Source organism: Cricetulus griseus, assembly GCF_003668045.3.
Source record: "Cricetulus griseus strain 17A/GY chromosome 1 unlocalized genomic scaffold, alternate assembly CriGri-PICRH-1.0 chr1_0, whole genome shotgun sequence".
Classification (NCBI taxonomy): Eukaryota; Metazoa; Chordata; class Mammalia; order Rodentia; family Cricetidae; genus Cricetulus; species Cricetulus griseus.
The window spans coordinates 155,631,741-155,654,794 of NW_023276806.1; the positions used below are offsets into that span (position 1 = coordinate 155,631,741).

At 42.2% G+C, this 23,054-nt stretch overlaps 1 protein-coding gene across 2 annotated transcripts in view; it reads right to left on the reverse strand.

Moving 5' to 3' along the window:
- Positions 1 to 1,928: 1,928 nt before the first annotated feature.
- Slc17a8 (solute carrier family 17 member 8) overlaps positions 1,929 to 23,054 on the reverse strand; it is a 45,620-nt gene continuing 24,494 nt past the window's right edge. The window contains exons 6-12 of one of the 2 annotated variants that reach the window (XM_027391878.2): positions 17,192 to 17,278; positions 16,725 to 16,864; positions 15,830 to 15,979; positions 14,605 to 14,737; positions 9,577 to 9,687; positions 3,866 to 3,993; positions 1,929 to 2,270 (exon numbers count right to left, since the gene is read on the reverse strand). In XM_027391878.2, the coding sequence (XP_027247679.1) occupies positions 1,929 to 2,270; positions 3,866 to 3,993; positions 9,577 to 9,687; positions 14,605 to 14,737; positions 15,830 to 15,979; positions 16,725 to 16,864; positions 17,192 to 17,278 (1,091 nt within the window). The remainder of the gene's footprint in view (positions 2,271 to 3,865; positions 3,994 to 9,576; positions 9,688 to 14,604; positions 14,738 to 15,829; positions 15,980 to 16,724; positions 16,865 to 17,191; positions 17,279 to 23,054) is intronic. The other variant, XM_027391879.2, reaches the window with a different exon arrangement.

Genomic DNA, 23,054 nt, shown 5'->3' on the forward strand with positions numbered 1-23,054 from the left:
ATACTTTATTAACACACAAAGAAATAAACACTGGTTATTATTTTCTAATTTTTTTTACTTAGAAAACAGTGCAATTTTCATAATAAACTCTGTGGCCAATGGATGAAAAGACACAGCATTTTTTTCTTTACAAATGACATGGTCACACAAGAGTCAAAGATAGTGATGATGGGACAGCTATTTTTTAAGTACTTCTGTATGCCAGGAATTGCTCTAGGGGGCTTACATGGATTCACACAATAAGGAGATTTAACAACATGTGATAACACAAATTATATACAAATAAAGAATATTATTTAGTGGGAAGTCAGCCATTCTCTTTTAAAATCTAACATTAGTCTTTTTATAAAGCACATTATAACTCCTTAAGTATAACAAGGGACCAGAAGTGAAATGGAAAAAACTAGAGAACAAATAATATACTATAACATACTACAAGTAAATCTGTATTTTATCATCATATTACATTTCCTTCTGAAAATATAAACAAACTTTTCAAAACTAAGGAGCAGGAAAATAATTTTATTTTCTAATAACCTCTTACATGCCAATATTGCATTTTAATTGTATTTGAGAGTATTCATGCTATTGCCTAACACAATCACAGATGAGGTTTTCAATACCAATTACAGGCCTGATTGTCTTGGACATTTTGACTGCAGTATTTCCCTATGAAACTATTGCTATCTTTTTATTTTCAATGAGCATTCCAGGTACAGTCATTATGAATATTTTGGACATAATTTTATGTCATCTGACCATGCTTCCTATTATACTCACTGGCAGAGAATGCTAGCGACACACATTTGTTTAAACCATACTCTTCTAAGAGACTAGTGGCAAAATTCTCCTGAGTCTAATTCTTTGATTATTAAATTTTGGGAGACTACTAGTTAACTTGGGACATTATTTAGCCACATTCCTGATGATGTAGAGGGTTTAAATTTAATAGTGAACTCTTCGTATACTTCTTGTAAAACATTCCTGGAAACTGAGCTATCATGCTTAGCTTTATTTTATTTATTACTTCTTTCTGTTAGTCTGTGACTTTTAAAGAAAAAAAAAGCCACTGATTCACCAAATTGTTTGGTTCATCGAGTAATATAGGACCTGAAGGGCTTTGAGTCCAGAATTTTATGTTTGAATCCCCTCTGCCACATAGTCTAAATATTTACACACATACACACACATGTACACACACACACACACACACACACACACACACACACACACACACACCCTTGACCAAACATGGAATCACCCACAAAACAGCCGATTCCATTTTCAGTTTTTGTCATTGAAAATGTCCCTACACTGAGCTGGATCCTTCTTTCCTAAAACTCCCACTCATCTGCCAGTCTTGGTCTTGACCCTGAGAGGACAACTTTGGGTGGGTTTAGTGTCCCTAGCTGAAAATAGGTACAATAACTATATGTAATAGGATGTGGAGGTTAAGTAAGTGTGTTCATAAAGCACCTGGCACAACAGAGGGCCTCTGTGAGTGCTTCCCTTCATCAGGGTTAGGAAACTTTTCTCTGCATGGGTATCTTAGGAGATGTAGTGACAGCCACCATGTACTCTGGCCTCCAGGCCAAAGAGGGATTTCCTTTCAATGTTTATTTGAACAACAAGCTACTCCTTATTCTTCTAGCCATTTCTTTCTGAATAACTAGTTCTTTGAGAGAAGGCTCAACAGCCAACATCAACCCTATCCCACCCCGAAAAGATATGATCAACTATTTTATCAACTGAGAGCAAGATCCTTACTCTTATCTATGGAAGAAGGTGTTTCTCTCTCTTTCTCTGCTGTTGGCTTAATCTCCTCCCACTACCTCCAGTGTCCCATGATTTGGCCCCCTGGCAAGCCAAGGTATGGAAAGGTAATGGGGATGGATACTTCTGCTTATAAGTTGAGGTGAAGAGGGGCATTAGGATGTTTCTGAGTAGTCTCCTTCATTCTGGTAGGACAATGCCTCTTCCTCATCAAAGGCAGCTTCCCTCTGTTGTCTCCACCCACTCTTCTGAACCTTGACATTCTGAGTGGTGGCGCCATAAGACATCTTCTTTCTGGGACTTAAAATAGCCTCGTGGTTGAGTTCTGTCTCCTCAGCTAATTCATCTTGGTCAATGATTCCACATTTCTCCTCAGAGAGACTCTCTGGATCAGCCCAGTCCTGTTTTTCCCCTGAAGCAAAGACCCCATAGAAGATGACACCACTGTAGTGGACCAGAGCCGCTATGAGAAACACGTTCTGCCATTCCTCACGGGTCTAACAAAGGAAATATCCAATTACTGTTTTGAGCAAAAACAGAGGTTAACAGTGAGCCCTAAAGTCCTCCACTGGGGTGAAAACATCTGCTTCTCAAAGGCTACATTGTGCTTCAAGGTAGACATGATAGAATCACCATCCAGAATCTATATTTAATTCAGGTGCTTGAAAATGAAAATGAAAGACTACAATGAATGCCATTTTAATATAATATATATCAAAATAAGTATGTAAAAAGCACAGGTCACTTTTGTTGCGGAGTGTTAAGTGCCCTGGATGTTTTTACAGAGGATCCAGGTCCAATACTTAGCATCATATGGTAGCTCACAACTATCTGTAACTCCAGCTCCAGGGGATCTAAAGCCCTCCACTGGCTTTCATGATATATATGTGGTATACATATATACAAGCAGACAAAAACACTCATGTAGAATAAATATTTTTAAAGATAAAAATAATTTTAAATAAGTTTTAAAAATAAGTTTAAAGATAAAAATAAGTTTTATTGAACAAAGGTTCAATAAAAACTAAGTACCACAGCCTTGAAGGTTCAGGAGTTTGTATACTTACTATATTATGGGTGTTTTGTCTATGCAACACATGTGTGCCTGGTACCCGTGGAGACCATGTCATAATGGTTAAGTGCCCTGGATGTTCTTGTAGAGGACACAGCTTCAATTCTCAGCACCCACAGGTGGCTCACAACCATCTGTAATGCCAGCTCCAGGGGATCTAATGGTGGAGTTACTAATGGTTGTGAGCCATGTGTGTACCGGGAACAGAACATTGGTGCTCTCAAAGAGAGCCTTGGAACTGTTCCCCTGTCCCCTTGAGGGTTAATTTTTTAGTTTATTTCAGTAACATTTTCTCATTTATTTTACATACTGACCACAGTTTCTCCTTCCTCCTCTCCTCCCAGTTCCCCCACTCCTTCTCCATCTCTATTCAGAATGGGCTTGAACAAAGCATGGCACATCAAGTTGAGGCAGGACCAAGCTCTTCCCCTTGCATCAAGGTTGGGCAAGGTGATTCTCAAGAAAGCCCATTAATTTGTTGTTTATTTTCTCCTAAACAAGGAGGGAATCTACATCACTCACTACTTTATGTGTGACATTCTAAGTAACAGGTGGGAATGGGCTATCCCGTTGTTAGCACGTAGAATCATAAAACAACCTTAAATAAAATATTCATTCTGGGTTGGCTGCCTGAATTTCTTCTTGGTGTCTCTAAAGAATCTCTATGGCCTTTACTTTTCTCCTCCAAACATTTCTTTCTCAGCTAAGAAGGTGTGGGACTAGATAACAATTAGTCCTGGTGCCTTCAATAAACAAGAAAGCAGAAGTGGGGGGGGAGGAGGAGAGGAGGCAGCTGTCCAAAACTCAATCAAGGACAAGGACACCCACTTGCACACTGGGGTAAGTCACTGTGATCTCAGGTTCCAAGGACACACACACTTATACACCAGGATAAGTCGCTTAGATCTCAGGTTCCAAGGACAGGGAGACACACACACTAGGGTAAGTCACTGAGATCTCAGGTTTGTGCAGTGCTTCTACCCTGACATCGTAGCCCACAGCCACAAAGGAGATCATTACCTTGTGCTTGGTCATTGCTCCAACAATGAGGGGACAGACCATTCCAGACAGCGTTCCCACTCCATTAGAAATCCCCATGAGAATGCTGGCATAGCGTGGAGCAATGTCCAGGTGGTTGACATTAAAACCTATGGTAAAGCCAAAACTTCAGTATCAGAGTTAAGAATGGAATTCCTAAAACTCTTTGAAAAATGTGTGGCTTGCCCCAAGGCTCACAAATCAGTTTGATCTTCTCTAGTATATGTTTAATGGCTATTCTACCAAGAAGACCTGGCTGGACATTGCCAGGCTGTCCTTGCACAAAGCAGGACTGTCCATGCTGGTTAGCAATGCTCCTATGATGGTGAGAATTATAGAAAAAAAAATAGGCATCAGATCTGGAACCCCAAAACCCAAAGTAATAAGGCCTGGACTGTATCTATTCAAAGCAAACAATCAAACCCTACAGAACAGAACCTTAACTTCCAATACGGCTTCTCCCAGTCCACCACTAAATGTCCTCCATAGATGAGTCTGCCTTGATGGCCACATGATCCATTAAAAAGGACATTTCTAACTATTTGCATAGACATGACAGGACTCTCAATCATTTACAAAGGATTTCCATGTTTCAAATCTGTAGGTTCTGGTTCAAAGCTTATTTCCATCACGTAATCAAGTATAGGAATAATATTACTATTTATCTGTAATAGCTGCTGTGACATGACACAGAAGAACTGCAGACATGAAGACCTGTGGTGAGCAGCTAAACTATTCCAATCACACAGTTCCATTGTGAGCAGCTATGTTATTCCAACCACACAGTTCCATGGTGAGCAGCTACACTATTCCAACCACACAGTTCCATGGTGAGCAGCTTTGCTATTCCAACCACACAGTTCCATGGTGAGCTGCTATTCCAACCACACAGTTCCATGGTGGGCAGCTAGCTATTCCAACCACACAGTTCCATGGTGGGTAGCTAGCTATTCCAACCACACAGTTCCATGGTGGGCAGTTACGCTATTCCAACCACACAGTTCCATGGTGAACAACTATGCTATTCCAACTACACAGTTCCATGGTGAGCAGCTGTTCTAACCACACAACAGCTGTTGGACTTCTGCTATTATTGCTGTTACAGGGAAGCATCTCTCTGTCTCCTTGTCTGTCGCCCTGTCTCCCTGTCTGTCTCCCTGTCTCCCTGTCTCCCTGTCTGTCTCCCTGTCTCCCTGTCTCCCTGTTTCCCTGTCTCCCTGTGTCTTCCTGTCTCCCTGTGTCTCCCTGTCTCCCTGTCTCCCTGTCTCCCTGTCTCCCTGTCTCCTCCCTGTCTCCTCCCTGTCTCCTCCCTGTCTGTCTCCCTGTCTGTCTCCCTGTCTGTCTCCCTGTCTGTCTCCCTGTCTGTCTCCCTGTCTGTCTCCCTGTCTGTCTCCCTGTCTGTCTCCCTGTCTCCCTGTCTCCCTGTCTCCCTGTCTCCCTGTCTCCCTGTCTCCCTGTCTCCCTGTCTCCCTGTCTCCCTGTCTCCCTGTCTCCCTGTCTCCCTGTCTCCCTGTCTCCCTGTCTCCCTGTCTCCCTGTCATTGAGGGCCACTGCTATTCCCCTTATCAGAAGGAAGGAGCAAATCAAGTGAAGGAGGGGGAGCATGGCTAAACATTGAAAGATTCCCAAATCCCCATAAACCAGGGGTGCATTTTAAAATTAGGCCCCAACTCTGGCAGCTTAACTGAGAAGCTATCTGGACTGAAGGTTAAACTTTCTTGACCCTGAGTTTCTTCATCTATAAAATGGAGTGATCATTCTTATAAAAGCATTTCAGGAATTAAACTAAATAATAATGGATGTTACATAAATAGTAACTAGAAGGGAAAGCCAAGTTGATGCATTTCTACTTCTAATTTTTTATTTCACATTTTATTTATTTAGAGACAGTATCTTAAACTCACAGACTTAAGCTATCTTCTTGCCTCAGCCTCCTCAGAGCCTGCGATCTCAGGTATACACCATGCCTAGCAACATATATGGATGTGAGGTCTAGGCAGCTATCTGGCCTGTTGACCACTGTCTTCCCTGCACTAGCAAAGTGTGTGACCTATAGGAATCACTCAAATGCCTGTGTTTATTTACCAGTTCAAGCTACTGAACGTATGGCAAAGGAATATGGGCTTTATTCAGTCATGCTTCTGTTTTCTTTTGTTTTCTGGGGTACTTTTTATATATTAAATTTGTTGACAATTTCTTTATTGAAAAAAGAGTTCAGTTATTTTATTTAGAGTTGTGTATGTGTGCATGTGTGTGCGCACACAGATACCCGCAGAGGCCAGAAGAGGGCACCAGATCCCTTGGAGCCGGAGTTACAGATGGTTATGAGGCACCTGACTTGGGTGCTGGGAACAGAGCTCAGGTCCTCTCGAGGAGCAGCAAGCACTCTCAACTGCCGAGCCATCTCTCCAAACCCTGCCCTATTCTTTACAATTTCATCCATGTATATAACATGTACTGATTACTCTCACCTGAACCCCTATCTACCTCCCCCTTCTCTACAAAGCTCTTTCTCACATCCTTGTTTGTCTTGTTTTTATGACCTGCTGAGTTTAAACAGGCTGCTGTCTATCTGAACATGGGTTTGGAACTATCGGATGAAACCTGGTGGGCTCAGAGGTGAATGAAAACCTGAAGACAATGACTCCTGCTCCGCCAAATTCTTATCAGTGAAGCTAATAGTTGAGGAGTAAAGGTTAGGGCACCATTAGCCCTTCACCCATTCGTGTTAATTCTCTGTTCTGTGGGAGAAAATAAAACCCTGAAAAGAAAATCTTCATCCAATCTGGATAATTTTTTCTGTAGCTACATTCGAGGAGAAGTTGTTAAAAATGTGTTCTGCAATGAAAAATACCTTCTCATTGAGATCAAAGTACCAGACAATTGGAACATAAAACAGCTGCAAGATCAGTTAATCTTGCTGTGATTTGAATGTAATAAATAACTAGAGATAAGAGGCAATTAATATGATTGTTGGGCATTCTGCTCTGATACTAAGCCAGCCTGGGCATTTGCATCAAGCTAAAGAGAATTTGAGAAAAACCACTTAGGCTTCTATCGACACACTGCTGGTGTTCAGATGGGAAAACTCACTGAGAAACTAGGACATTGATAGATTTTAGTAGCCCATGAAAATATTACATGCAGTCTGGGAGATGGGCAACTATGGAAGACTGGAAATAGGAGATATGGCCTTCCCCATGGAAGAGCATACAAATTGGTTGTCCAATACCAAATAATCAGCCATGAAAACATACATACAGGTAGCCTTATATGGACTGGAGTTATATAGGAATATATATACATATATACATATATGTATATATATGTATGTATTTACACATATTCACATATGAATTCAATAAAAATAAGTTTAAAAAATAGACCATGAATTTTAAGGAGAGTGGAGAGTTGTATATGGATAGGTTTAGAGCAGTAATTCTCAACCCCTGGTTCTCAACCCCTCTGGCAAACTCCTATCTCCAAGAATATTTACATTATAACTAATAACAGTAGCAAAAGTTACAGTTATGAAGTAGCAATGAAAGTTTTATGGTTGGGGTCATCACAACATGAGGAACTGTATTAAAGGGTCACAGCATTAGGAAGGTTGAGAACCACTGCTCTAGAGAAAGGAAAAGCAAAGGGGGAAATGTTATGATTAAATTATAATCTCAAAATAATCTTAAATGGGTATTTTTAAAAAGTGGCCAACATAGGGTAAAGGCAGCTGCTGTGGTTGAAAGAATTGAGTTGTGACTTGCTTTATTTTAACCTCTGCTTAAGGTTAATTGGCAATCCTAAAGAAAGGAAGCAATGGGAACTTGAAGGCTTCAGTAGTTCTGGAGACAGGATATGAATCTATCTTGTATGACAGACTTATCAAGGGAAGATTTTCTTCCACATCCTACTGTAAGCACACCACGATCACTGCATTCTTGCTATTCAGAGTGTAGACCACCACCAGGAATGACAGCACACACTTGTAATCCTGGTACTGGGAGGCAGAAGGAGGAGGATCCAGAGGTCAGGGCTAGCCCGAGCTATATAGGAAGTCCAGCATTGAGCTGATCGATATAGAAAAACTGTGGGGTGTCGATCAGTGACAGAGGACTTGCCAACAATGTACAAAGTTCTGTGTTCCCCCAAAAAACTGAAAGAAAAAAGTGTGGATGTCAATCAGGGTCATTCTGCAGAGCTTGCTGGGAAAACGGAATCTCAGGCCCCATTTATTAATTTATTAATTTATTAATCAGAAACTGTATTCTGTTAGGCCCAGAGTAGCTTCTCTGTATGTGAACATCTGGGAAGCAGAGAGCTCACACTATGTGGATTGAACAATGATAACAGTCAGCACCCAAAACTTTGCTCCTCACCCAACCCTTGATGAGACCTTTGAGTATCCTATTTTCCCTAGAACAACAATTCTATGAGGGCAAAAGTTGTAGCTGTTCACTGCATATCCCCATGCTGATGAGGTAAGTAGTGTGAGACCACGGGGCCTAACAACCTAGCCGGTGCTGTCCCGGCCTCCAATCTCCAGATCAGAATTGAAAAAATTGGCAAATTATTTATACACACAGAAAATAAAAACATTTAAGAAAGATCTCAGACCCAGCTCTATGTACTTCCAAATCCAAATTCTTGACTTCCAGCTTTTACTTTTCCCCTAATATACCTTCTAATACATTCTGTTTATTTTGATAGATACTCCAAGACTCCATCTTAGGGTAGCTTGGGAAACAGATTTAACATTTTTCTGTCCTGGTGTATTTCCATGCTGTTTGATACTTAAGGTGGCCCAGGGATACAAAAGGACTTGGAGGCAGGCAGGTCTGTGTCTGTCACTAACTGTGTGACAATGGGAAGAACTGTTTTCATTGTTACTAGTAGTAGTAGTAGTCAGTAAAATTGTGAAAGACTCAGTTAAATGTTGCTATCACCATTTGCTCCACAATGAAATTATAGACACAGATAGACCATTTTACATTCTCACTGGGCTTGGCATAGGGATTTTCTTGAGTCTATAAGCATGGTGATTTACACATGATCCTGCTCCTGTCAAATGAAGATACTAATAACATCAAAACCCCCTGGGGTAGTTGTCAGAACGGCTCACAAAGCGTTTGAGCATCCTCGGCATAGAATCCAGGCTTGATCACAGAAAGCCCACATCACTATCATCATACCTGCTTGTTCTAAAGGATGTCCACCCCTCCCCAAACCTGTCCCTTCTTGTTCAGAAAATGAAAGCAATGAAGCAGCCAAAAAGAAAACTCAGTGAAACTATAGAAATCACTCTAAATGTGCCCAATGTTTGCGACCACATGTGAAATGGCATGGCCATTTTAGCTAAACTTAGCAGTCCTCTAGCAGGAAATGGGTCTGTCAGATAGGGTGAACTGGAGGCTAGCCTGGGATACATGACTGGGCTCTGCTTATGCCTCAGGGAAATCAGCTGCACTTATGTATTTTCCCCTGATAGAGTTAGTAGGGACAATACCAGCTAGAACGGGCTCTAAGTCCATCCCTGGTAGATCTTATGTCACCCCACTTAAAGAAACTGTTCAGTGGCCCTGTTCCTTGGGAATCCCTAGGCTACTAAATGAAGGTACTACAATTTCCTTGACCTTCCTTACTCCTAAGGCTTAATGAATCTACATACTCGATTCAGAAAACCCAGGATGTTTTACCTGAAATAGCAAAGCCACTGAATCCTACAGCAAGCACCAGGAAGGAGATAGCCACTCCTTTGGTGTGGGAAAAGCCAACCACCAGAAGCAAGGTTGCCTCCATGCCAAAGCCTGAAAATAGAAACACAAAAACTGTCATGTTTCTGTCAGCCTGACAAAGCTATTGACTTAGCGCATGAACCTAACCCACATTTCATGAACCTGAATTTTCAGTACACACATCCTAACAGTATCTACAATACTACCCAGGGTTAAGACTGCATGTCTATGCTCTTGCCTAGGGGTTCTGTGAACTTTCTACCTTATCCTGATGCACCTTGGATAACAAATAGTCCCAGGAGGTTCAATGATGGTCCTGGGATGAGAGACTTGAGTAGTTAATGCTTGGGTAGTTTCTCCTGCCAGCCTGCATATATAGCCAGTAACCCTTTTTGTCTACATACGTTGTAGCCTTCTCCATAAAAATAATATGACAACATTCCTCTAATATTTTCTTCTAAAAAACCTATAATAATTGTCTGAAATAAAGATCCTCAGCTAGGTGTGGCGGCTCGGGTGTGGAGACTGAGGCCAAGTTACAATGATCGAAGATTTAAGGATAGCCTGGCCTATATAGTGAATTTAAAGTCAGTCTATCAAATAGTGAGACCAAACAGATTTCAGTACTTGGAAGGCAGAGGTAGGTAGAGCTCTGTGAGTTCAAGACCAGCCTGGTCTACACAGTGAATGCCAGGTCAGCCAAAGCAACATGATGAGACCCTGTCTCAAAAGAAAGAAAGAGGAGAGGGGGAGGAAAGAAGGAAGGCAGGAACGAACGAATGAAGGAACAAAGGAAGGAGAAAGGAAGAGAAGAAGAAAGGAGAGGAAAGGGGAGGGAAGGGATGGGAGAGAAGAGGAGGGAGAGGAGAAAGGAAAAGAGAAGAGGGGAGGGGACAGGAGGGGGGAGGAGAGGAGGGGAGGGGAGGGGAGGGAGGGAGGGGAGGGAGGGGAGGGGGGAGGGGGGAGGAGAGAGGAGGGAGGGGAGGGGAGGGGAGGGGAGGGGAGGGGAGGGAGGGAGGGAGGGGAGGGGAGGGGAGGGGAGAGGAGAGGCTGATGATATCTCAGTGGTAGAATGCTCACCTGGCATGCATAAGACTCTAGACTCCATCTCTGCTGGGGAAAAGGAAGGACTAAATAAATAAATAAAACAAAGTAATGCCTAGTGCTAGTGAAGCATAAGTCAAAAATTTCCCCTTTCACTCTCTCACCAAGTCTTCAGGCCTCTGAAAAAGTATGAGACGCTTGCACAGAAAGTATAGTAGGGGAAACATACTTTCTGTCCTTTTCATCCAGAATAAATGATTCCAGCATCATCAAAAACACTCTCTCACCAAGAGGCCTCTGAAAAAGTATGAGACGCTTGCACAGAAAGTATAGTAGGGGAAACATACTTTCTGTCCTTTTCATCCAGAATAAATGATTCCAGCATCATCAAAAACAAAGATGAGACAATTATAAAGACATGCATTCTCATTAGAGAAAGAGTTCATGTAGCAGCAGGCAGAGATGACATAAATACCACTTGCAGTACCCAAAGGGCGGGGATAATTAGAGTGGAGGCTTCATTCTGGAAACTAGCTGCTGAATCCACACATCTCCACTCGACGCTCCTGCAGTTATGTCCGGGCAACATAACCAACCGAATGTCTGTTCCTCTTGTTCTCACGCCTGCGAACCCAAAGCACACCGCCCCTCCCACTTCTCTCTACCTATCTCTGATTGGTCCTCAGCCTAGCCACATTTAGGGCTTACACTGTATTTAAATCTAAAGTCAGAAATCCTGACTTTAGATTCTACCTCAAAACCCTGACTCGTGCCACCTTGGACTAGTTATGCTAGCTCTTCAACTCTGAATATTAAAGCCAGAGCTAGCCAGACAGCCTAAAGGAACAATGGGAGAGGAAAGGAAGTCAGGAGAACAAGATACTGAAGTAGCACGTGGGTGTGCATGTGGTCGCCAAACAACCAAGCAGAAACTATAGAACCACAGAAGACTTTATTTAATCCAATTTTCACATAAAATTGTGTGTGTTCATCCTACTTTGAAAAGGGATCAGTGACCGTGAGGAACACTCAAATAAGCAGATTATGAAGCAAGAAAATGCATTCAGGACCTAGATTTAAAAGTTACTAAGTTGGATTATTGGCAATTTAGAAGGCACATTTTAAAACATGGAAGAAATTTTCAGAAATAAAATTGAGATTCTGAAGAAGAACCAAACAGAAGTGTTGCAAATGAATTAATTGGCCAAATGAAAAACACAGTGGAAAATATCATCAACAGACAGGACCAAGCATAAGAAAAAATGTCAGGGACAAAGGTCAGGGACAAGCCAATAATGCATCAGAACATGCAAGAAAACAAAACTAAGTAAGCATGAGCAAAATTCCCAAGAACTCTAAGATACATTCAAGAGACCAAACCCAAAGAGCCACATGGTAAAAAGAGAAGTTGATATAAAGAAAAAAAGTGGAAAATATATTTGATTAATTTATGGCAGAAATGGGCATCTAGTCACAAGAAATATCTAGACTCTGAAACAGACATGACCAGAGAAGAATCTCTCTGCATCATGTCATAGGAGGGATGTCAAAGCTGCCAAGCAAAAAAATGATATTAAAAACTGAAAAGGAAATGTCAACTTGCCTACCAGTGGAAGCATCAGGATAACATTAGATTTCTTGCCATCAAACCTAAAACCCAGGAAATCATCAGATGATGTTCCAAGCCCTGAAAGTAATTTCCAACCAAGCTTGCTATATCCAGCAAAGTTACCTTTTTAATTGATGGAAAAATATGAAGCTAGATAGAAACAAACATGGCAATATGACAATCATGCTAGCATTGCAGAAAATACTTAAAGGAACACTATACTCAGAAACAGAAGAAAATCCAATTTATTCATCTGTGGATTTGTCTACTCATGAAATTAGTACCTTCATGATCCAACCACTTCTCAATGGTGCTACTGGCTGGGGACCAACCCTTCAACACACAGTCCTTTGAGGCCATTCATATCTAAAGTCTTGATGACTTGTAGAGACTAGTGCAGTGAAAACAGAATGTGAGCAAAACACTGTGAGGAGGATTTGAGTGAACAACACCCCAGACACCAGATATGTGCACAACTGTCCAGGACGAAGATGAGCTAGTGTGGAATGAGACAGACCAGTGAGGTATCTATTTTATTAGCTTCCAGTTGCTGATGTAACAAATTACCATAAATGTAACAGCTCAAAACAACACACATTTATTATCATACAGCTCTGTAAGTCAGAAGTCCTAAATGGGCCATTCTGAGAGAAAAGCAAGCTGTCAGTCAGCACAGTAGTGTTTATTGTGAATCTGTCTCTGCCTCTGCTGTCTCCTAGAGTCTGCTCATGATTCTCAGCTTGTAGCTGCATCCCTCTGACCCAGTTCTACCATCATGACCCTTGACTTACTGCTTCCTCTATTAAGAAAACTTGTAGTTACACTGGGCCTGCCTAACTAATGTAGGATGTTCTCTCCATCTCCAGACGGTTTAATTTGGGGCATGAAGATATAGCTCAGTTGGTAGACTGCTCACCTAACAAGCACAGAGTCCTGGGTTGGATCCCCAGCACCACATAAACTGGGTGTGGTGGTGCATGTCGAAAATCTCAGCACTCAGGAGGTAGAGGCAGGAGGATCAGGGGTTCAAGGCAATCCTCTGTAACACAGAGAGTTTAAGACCAGCCTGTGATAAACGGGACTCTCATCTCAACAAAAACTCTTAAGTTAATCACACCTGCAAAGTCGTGTAAGAAAACAGAGAGGACCCTGAATGCCACGCCCCAAATATTCATCTCCTGCCAACCAGAGGGTAGGTCTGCCCCTGCCATCCTTCAATCTCTTATATAACAGTTCAACTAAAGGACAGATCCAAGAATCCCTGAAAAGCAGCAGATAGACTCCTGGGATGCCAGGTTCCCTATCTTGTTCATTGCTCTCTCTTTACTCCTGACCACGGTGTGAGTCACTTCACCCAACTCTTGTATCTCTACAGTCCTTCATTTGTCAATGGGTCTGGCCCCTCTAATCTGGAGTCAGAGCATGCCCATACCTTCCTTCAGTTTAAAATCCCACTCGTGACCTTGTAACTATTGGAGCTGCTTCCTCTACTGCCCACTCAGTCACCCTCAACCAATCCCTTGGAAAGATAGCAGATGAGAGGACAATGGGCTCAGACAAACCTGTTACATTACACAGGATCTTCCACTTAAAGAAGTCATTTGATTTCACCTCAGTTTTTTGTTTCTACCTGTAAACTTCATACCATAGAGGCACCCACTCCATAAGGTTATGATAAAGATTAAGTATGATACTACATGTGAAGACCTAGGTTAGTGCATAGCACTGAAAGCTGCTCAAAAGCTCACACTTAAAAAGAAACATAGATGAGCTAAGCAAAAATGGAGAGGTTGAAAAGGTGAACAGTGATCAACACTGTAGGGGTTCGTGACTAGTTCCATTGACTTCTTATGTGATGCCCTTTGTGTTTTACACAAACCTAGATTACACATAAATTGAAGAAGAAAAGGAAATAAACTATGTAAGTAAATAATAAGTGGAAGGCTGCATGGAAAACATAAATAGCAGGCAGATACATAACCAGAAGTTATATTACTTTGGCTTCAGAATAGAGGGAAAAGTGTTTATTGAGTTTTAAGTGTGACCTGACCCATCAGATACCAACTAAGTTGTCTCACCCCAGATTGTACTGGTTACATAGCCACTTTGCAAGGATATGGCAGACAACACTCAACTATCTATAAGGAGATGGACTCAGAGGGCTTCAAGATTCATTACAACGTCTAGACTCAGCTTGACTGAGCCTGATGGAGCCCAATATCAAGCTAAGAAGGGTTGAGTCAATACCTGGATGAGAGACAAATTCTGGGCTGCTCTAAAATGCAATTCATTTTCTCTAATTCTGCAGAAACCATTTGAGCCTCTTGGCACAGTACCTCCACAATTCATGATCTTTCGGACAGCAGTTGTGGTTAAGATCTTTCTGCTTCTTAAACAATCAGCCAGTTGTCCTCCAATGGGTACCACAATTGTCATCACCATGTGTGGCACAGCGGACAAGAGACCCACCTGGAAGGAAAAGAAACAATGAGCCAACTTAAATTCTTCTGAGAGATTTTTACAAGTCCCTGCTCACCCCCATTACACAGCCCTACAGCCATTACCAAGTTTAGTTATCTAATGTGGGATCCTAGGAAGTCTGAACTTCATAATCATTAAACAATGAATGGGGGGATGATTTTGTGTATGGACCAACTGTCTTCCCCACCTGACTGAAAGTTCCATTGGACTGGAGACAACTCTTACTCATCACAAGGCCCAGTATCCAGAATAAGGCTCAGCAGATGAAAAACGCATGTGCATCCACCATCACACGACTATGCTAGTTCTTCCAGTCTCTGCTTGATAGTACCTGCAGCAAGTCAGACATCTACCTATGCCTGGCTGCAGTTCTTTTGCTTGAAGAATGGAAACTTTATTGTTTCATTATGGTTATTTTGTTTCACTATCAAAACCTCCTTGAAACACCTAATGACAATGGCTGGAGACACTGAAAGAGGTTCTTCCTAAACTATCCCAAGCAACCATTGTTATGGCTACATTCCCCATTATGAAAGACAGGGCTTGTCTGAAACATCAGCCTCAATGTTCTTCCTGGCACCCAATGAGCAACTCATTGCCTTTATTTATTTGGGGGAAGGGGTCTGGTCATAGCACACTTGCTGAGGTCAGAGGAAAACTTACAGGAACTGAATCATTCCTTCTACCATCTGAGTATGGGGGACCAAACCCAAGTAGTCAGACTTGACCATAAACACCTTTACCTGCTGAACAACCTTTCAGCCCATATAATGAGTAGTTTAGAAGGAGAAAAACCTACTTCATCAAATACTTTTACCTTCGAACTAATATTGTGTTTGCATTAACTTCAGAAGCACCCTGAGATTAGATAGAGGCACTATCTTTAAATGCAGAAGAATATATCTTTGATCCTTACTAAAAAGAAATTAAATAGTCAGACTATTGTCTGGCCTCTGGGATGCTAAGTGTCATAGAACTTTATGAATGTTAGCCATTTTAGTTACTTTATCATGTCAAGTTATTCTCGGTCAGATCAAGACAGTTAAAGTTCAAGAACATTGGAAGCATCTGCATGTTTACCTTACTTATTGCAAACCCAAAGACCTCTTCAAAGTAGGCAGGCTGACTTATTAAGAGCAAATAAAAGGTCCAGCTCCTACAGAAGTTTGCCACAATGATAGCGTAGACAGGCAAGGATGTAAAGAACCTTTTCCATGGTGTGTTGAATTTCTAGGGAGTGAAAAAGACCATGAGCTTTTGAACGAAGACACTGACATCTTATTTCTGTAAGAAGGTGTACAGAGCACAAGGTCTTGGTGCTCACAGTTAAACACAAGGAAAACCAGGAATGCTAAACACACAGGATTGTCTCTTCAACAGAAGGGATGTCTATACCTGCTTTACACCCAGAAGGCTGAGAGTGGATGTGACCTGTGCTGTCTGTAGCACCAGGCATCACTCAAATCTCCCAGACTATTATGTTTATCCCAGACTCTCCCTCCCTAGACTTTTATCTTGAGCACTGTTTCTCAGCCAATAGAACCCATCCTTATGGGAAATGTCACTTGTACTTTATAGCCCAGTGACCTCTACATTATCTATATGACTGAGACCACACCAAATCCTAGTCCCTTAAGCCATAGAACCCATCTTCGTGGTAGAGATCACATGTACTTTGCAATACCTTAAGCTTTATTGTGCACATGGTATTAAGATAACAGTTCCCAGGAACCATTTTTCCAAAAATTATACTTACTTAAATATGCCTAAAATAGTATGCACAGTGTCAGACTATCCAAATTTGAACCAGCAATGTCTAACTAGATTGTGCTGAACTGGATTTCCTTCTTGCCTTTTGTTGACCATTGCTCTGCCAGTCATAATGTTTGCAGGAACCCCCACAAGAAGGTAACACAATCATGGAGAGAAACACATGTGAGAAAGAGACCAGCCTTTACCTTCCATCTGTACTTACACTCGGACTGGCCAAGTTGGCCCCTTCTCCTATACTTGTCTCTATGTAGGTCTTTTCTGCATTGGATATTGTTGGGTGAGCTGCTGGGCACTCATAGGCCTGCAGGAGCCAAAATATGTACCAAATAATCCCAAACATACCTGCAGATGAGAAAACAAAAGGCTCAGTGGCATGGCCTCATCTCCTTCCGTCTCTATAGTTGTTAATTTTTATGATAGCATATGTTCATTGAGAAGTATCTTACTGGTTTCCATCTTGTTGATTGAGACTTAAGGGAAGGCACTATTCTGCTTTTTTATGCCAAGTTTAATGTTAAGTATTAAATTTATCACAAGCAGGCTTCCTAATTGTATAATGAATTTATCTTTGTATTTCTATTTTCACACAGCAAACACTTAATATACCTTTATACAGTAAACTATATCTCTGTGTGTCAACACATGGATTCTTGAAACCAAATCACTCACCATAAATATAAAAGACAGAGGCCCAGCCAATGTACTGCACCAATACTCCTGCCAGTGGCATAGCAACAACTGCTCCAGCATAGGAACCTAGAAGCAGAAAAGACTGAGAGACACTGACCAATCATCGTACAAGCTTTGTTAGCCTAAGTAGTGTGTGTGATGAAGTCCAAGTCAGATGTCTCCATGACAACAGCCAGGGGTTCCCAGTGAACATTATGGCTGGCTGTTATTAGTGTGCAGGAAACTAAAGCCACATCTCTGCAACTGAGCTACATCACAGCCCCCGAGGGTGCCTTAAAACAGTGTCCAGGAGAGGAAAGTGTTCAGGATGCTCTTTAACTTCACTGAGAGATACATCCAGGGAATGGACAAAGTTTGCTTGGGTACCACAGTTAAGAATTCCATGAGCAAACAGAATCCAGAGATGAGAAAAGTATAAGAGAAAAATTTTAATGCAGCCAGGCACAGTGCTGGGGGCCAAAGACAGTAAGAACAGGAATGTCGAACTCAGGAAAATTCCATGCTGACAGGAGGACTTTTCTCTCCATCTACTTCCTAAATGGGTACATTTTAGAGATCATTTCTATTGGATAAAATTTATAGGAAACCAATGTTTTAGATGATGTGGATTCTTACACTGGCCCCAATAAAATAGACTAAAAATCAAAATGGAGTCACAAGTTCCAGGGTTCTACATCACCAAGGCAAAACTTAATTTTGTTTAAGATACCAGGAAAACACAAACATGGTATGTACTCACTCATATATGGATTTTAGACATAGAGTAAAGGATTACCAGCCTACAATCCACACCGCCAGAGAAGTTAGGAAACAAGGAGGACTCTAAGAGAGACATACATGGTCCCCGGAGAAGGTGAAAGGGACAAGATCTCCTAAGTTAATTGGGAGCATGGGGGAGGGGACAGGGAGTTAGAAGAAAGAGAAGGGGAGGAGGAGAGAGGAGGACATGAGGGAGCAGGAAGATCTAGTCAGGGGAAGAATAGACAAGAGCAAGAAAAGAGATACCATAATAGAGGGAGCCATTATGGGTTTAAAGAGAATTCTGGAACTAGGAAAATGTCCAGAGATCTACAAGGTTGACCCCAACTAACAATCTAAGCAATAGTGGAGAGGCTACCTTATATGCCCTTCCCAGATAATGAGATTGATGACTACCTTATATGCCATCCTAGAGCCTTCGTCCAGTAGCTGATGGAAGCAGAATCAGAGACACACAGCTACACACTGAACTGAACTCCTGGAATCCAGTTGCAGAGAGGGAGGAGTGATGAGCAAAGGGGTCAAGACCAGGCTGGAGAAACCCAGGGAAACAGCTGACCTGAACAAGGGGTTGCTCATGGACTCCAGACTGATAGCTGGGAAACCAGCATAGGACTGTTCCAGACCCCCCTGAACAAGGAGGCCAGTTTGGAGGTCTGGGCAATTTATGGGGCCACTGGTAGTGGAACAGTATTTACCCCTAGTAAACAAATGAACTTTGGGAGCCCACTCCACATAGAGGGATACTCTCTCAGCCTAGACACACTGGGGAGGGTCTAGACCCTGCTGCAAATGATATGACAGACTTTGAAGATTCCCCATGGAAGGTCTCACCCTCCCTAGGGAGCAGAAAGGGGTTGGGATAGGGGGGAAGGGGTACAGGGGAAGAGAGGGGGGAGAGGGAACTGGGATTGACATGTAAAAGAAGATTGTTTCTAATTTAAATTTAAAAAAAAAAAAACAGGGAAAAAAAGCAAAGAAACCAGGAAAAACTTAACAGGCTAGTTTCCACAGGGGTGACAACAGACTTCTTAGTGCTTCTCCCTTGATCCTCACATTAAAAGGGTCACCTGATGCTAACAGGCTACTTCTCGGTTGTCCTGGGTGTTTGCCATGTGGCCATGCATGGGAAGCCTTTGAAATTTGGTCTTAGTTTCTGTGGGGGCAGCTGACCTATCCAAACATGCCTAAAAAGGGGAGTGAAGATTGAGAAAAAAAGAGACAAAAGACAGAAGATAGAATCGGGAGGCTCTCGGTGAATACTGCAGCAACTTTAAATTTATTTCTCATAACTCTTTTATACCCAAAGCAAAAGGGGAGGGCAAAGGACTTCCTTACCATGATTCAAGGACATGCATAATCACCTCCTTAATTCTCAAAGCATCAAGTAACCATACCTTTGACCAAACATCCTGTTATTTACCCTTGAGGAGCAAGAACAAGCTTGAACTCTCTGACCTTAGGTCAAAATGGAATGGAATCATTGTGGACTCCCCCAAGTTCTTCCCTTTGTCAGCCCTTCTCTGCCCGTGAACCAACCTCTCCTGCTTGTCCCTTTTGCGAAAACCATTCTGTTTTATGGGTTAAACTGTTGATGATTCTAGAAAAGAAAATAAAGCCAACCTAGATCTTTAAACTTGAACTGTAGTGACTTTGTCCTTTGTCCTTTCTTGCTTTGTGAATTCTGAACTTTGTGTGCTTGTGTGAGGACATCTGATTTGGTGTCAGGACTAGAAGCAGTCACCTGGTCTCCCAGTACATCTATTAGGTAAACTAGAGCCCTGTAAACTCCCAGTTAATGCTAACTGACTCCCCCTGGGCCATAAATGAGAAGCTTTTCCTTAAGAACAATGAGCAGCATGAAAGGAAAGTTCATTTCCCAAATCCAACACCAAGCAGGATCTTCAGGAAGTGGGCAATGCTCTGGGAAATAGGAAAACATCACAGCTGCCTAAGCTGGGCCTGATATCTATGACAGGTGCAGCCTGGGGCCTGGAATGTGTCTGTGAGATCTGAGGAAGTAGAAAGACTCACTCAGAGATAAGATAGGAATGCCATCTCTGTCTCATGGGGGTGTTATCTATGCTGTGGTGTCAGAATGCTCTGTAAGCTGGAAATGGTCACATAAATGCCAGCTGCCACTGCTTTTATTATCTACAGAATAGCAAAGGACATCTCTTGAGACAGGCTATTAGGTAGCCTAGGTTGGCCTTGAACTCATTGGTCTTCCTGCCTCCACATACCAGGTGCTGGTTTTGTAGGCTGTGTCACCATGTCTGTCCCTAGGTGGTACTGGGATCATAACTAGGCAAGCACTGTCTCAAGTGAGCTACAACCCCAGCCCTAAGGCACATTGATTTTAAACTTCAGAATTCATCACAGCAATAAAGCAAGCACTCCAGAGCATACATATATTAGCAAAGAAATCTCTCTCCTTCTTCCTTTCTTTCTATGTCTGTCTTTCTCTGTTTCTTGTGTGTAGTGGTCTTCTGCCCAGGGACCAATAGGGTGAAGTTTGCATGATACAAAGGTGTCCTTGAGACAGAGAAAGTCAGAAAGAACGACCAGCTACTATGCCTGCTGTATTACAAAAGTGGTGGGCCAAGCATCCTGAACCCATAATTTTTATTCTGCTTCTTTCAACCCGATGAGGGAGACACAAATATTGTCCCCCATTTTATAGGAGAAAACAAGGCTGAGGAAATGTAAGTTATGGAGTGGCCTATGGTGACAAGAGTATAAAACCCAGAGACGACCTTACTCTATGGTTTTTCTTTTTCCTCCTTTTCTTTCTCTCTCTCTCTCTCTCTCTCTCTCTCTCTCTCTCTCTCTCTCTCTCTCTCTCTCTCTCTCTCCAGGGTTCCTCTGTGTTGCCCTGGCTGCCCTGGAACTCACTCTATAAACCAGGCTGGCCTCAAACTCACAGAGATCCACCTGCCTCTGCCTTCCAAGTGCTGAGATTAAAGCTACGTGCACCCCTGCCCAGCCTCTGTGGTTTTTCCACCCTGCCTCCTTCACCATCAAATGCCAACAACCCCCCCCCACTATGAGAAGCACTCTCTCATTGAGGAAACTATAACCAACCCAAACTGCCTCATCAAAGGATCTGTCCTCCAATCACAGCTCTGAGACTGTCTCCCATCCCTCACTCCCTTGAGCTTGTTCCAAGTGAAATACCCAGCCCTCGGGCTACCTTAGAGAGTAGAGTGGACATTAGCACCCATGTGCTCACCACTGAGGGCACATGGAGCCCTCAGGGTGTGCCATGGAGAGGGGATGAAGCCAGGCAGGAATGGAAGAGACTCCTGAGTTCTCACTAGTCATGCTGATTTCACCTCTTTTCCCAAGTTTCCTCAACTCTAAAACAATAGGCTGTGACCCCATGTTTTCTAATCTCTTCCAAACCCAGTATCTTTTAAGACTAAGAATGGATTACCTCAAGCTTAAGTTTCTTTGTAGTGACATTTTCCCTCAACTGTTCTTTGAGACCAAGCCACGTCTTAGCTGGGAAACATTGTAAGGCCTGAGACCTTGACCAAGTATTTTTCCTTGAGTGGAACCATTTTTTAAATCAGCCCCTTTAAGGCTATAAAACCACCCTGAGAATGGGGAGCGGCTACTAGTCACTCGTTTTGCTGGCAAGTCAAAATGAAAGGTCTTGCCAATCAACTGTCATAGAAAGTAAGGCCAAGGGTCATACCACCCACAGTGAGTGGGCAGTCTTACATCTTCTGCAGTTGGTTGCAACTTTTGTAGGGTGGATGCCCACTCTAGAAATGAGGAGAATGGACATGAAGCTAAAGACATCTCAGCTGTGTGCTCTTTTGAACTAGACACAAAACAGGGACATAGACACTATCTCCAATCAAACTCCCAGGAAATAGTTTATGGCACTAATGATGATTTAAAGGAGATATGGAGACAATAAGAGAGTTAATGAGGCTAGAGAGATCAGAGGTTAAAGTGTATCAGCTACTTTTCCAGAGAACCCTGGTTCAATTTCTAGCATCTACATGGCAGCTCACATGTAATCCATTGCCACCTTCTGGCCTCCATAGGTGTCAGGCGTGCACATGGTGTGTAAACATACATGTAAACAAAACATAAAATAATACACATAAAATAAATAATTTTTAAAAGGAAAATAAGGACCCTCATAATAAAGAGGAAGGTTGGTAAAGCAGTTCAGCTCATCTTATACTAAGGAAAACAGGTAGCTTGAAAGAACTGGGTAGACATGACAGGTTTTAGACAACTGCCACCAAGCCTAATGACCTGAATTCAACTTCCTGGACCCACATGCTTGAAGAAGAGAACTTCAATGTATGCCCTGGTATGTACACACACACACACACACACACACACACACACACACACACACACACACAAATAAATAAATTACAATTTTAAAAACAAATCAGACTGCTGGGTGTGGTGGTGCATACCTTGTAATCACAGAGGTAGGAAAGTAGGATTATGAGTTGGAGGCTAGAAGGCTGTCCTGGGCTACATAGCCAAATCCTGTCTCAAAAAAAATCCTTCGAAGATCAAGTTCTCACAGACAATTTGAACATCTATTTATGTACCAAACTATCTTCATAACTGGAGAAGCCTGCTGAACTGTACAAGGAAATACTAAGAGGCTTAAAGAGAAAAAAAAGATTAACAGCTCTAAGAATTCTTTAATTATGAATAAAAACAAAATCTGATATGAGAGGTGGCCCACAGAAACAGTAAGGTGAGAATTCAGAGATTTCACAAGCCAAGTCTACAAAGAAAAAGATTTTCTTTCCTTTGGTGAAGAACCTAAAGTCCAGTGGTTACATGCTGCAGTTAGTAGCTAACAACAGTTGGACTGTAACAGTAATTGGTATTCAGTGACCCAATCTTCACTCAAGTACTGAAAATGAACCCCAAGTCAAGGGGAGGGTGGGATGTTTTATATCCTTCTAGTATAAAACCAGGGAGCGGGGCTTGGTGATACACTGTATAATCCCAGCACTCTGTAGATGGATGCAGAAAGGATCAAGAATTCAAGGCCAGAAGAGGCTATGTGAAACTCTGCCTCAAAAATGTGGAACAG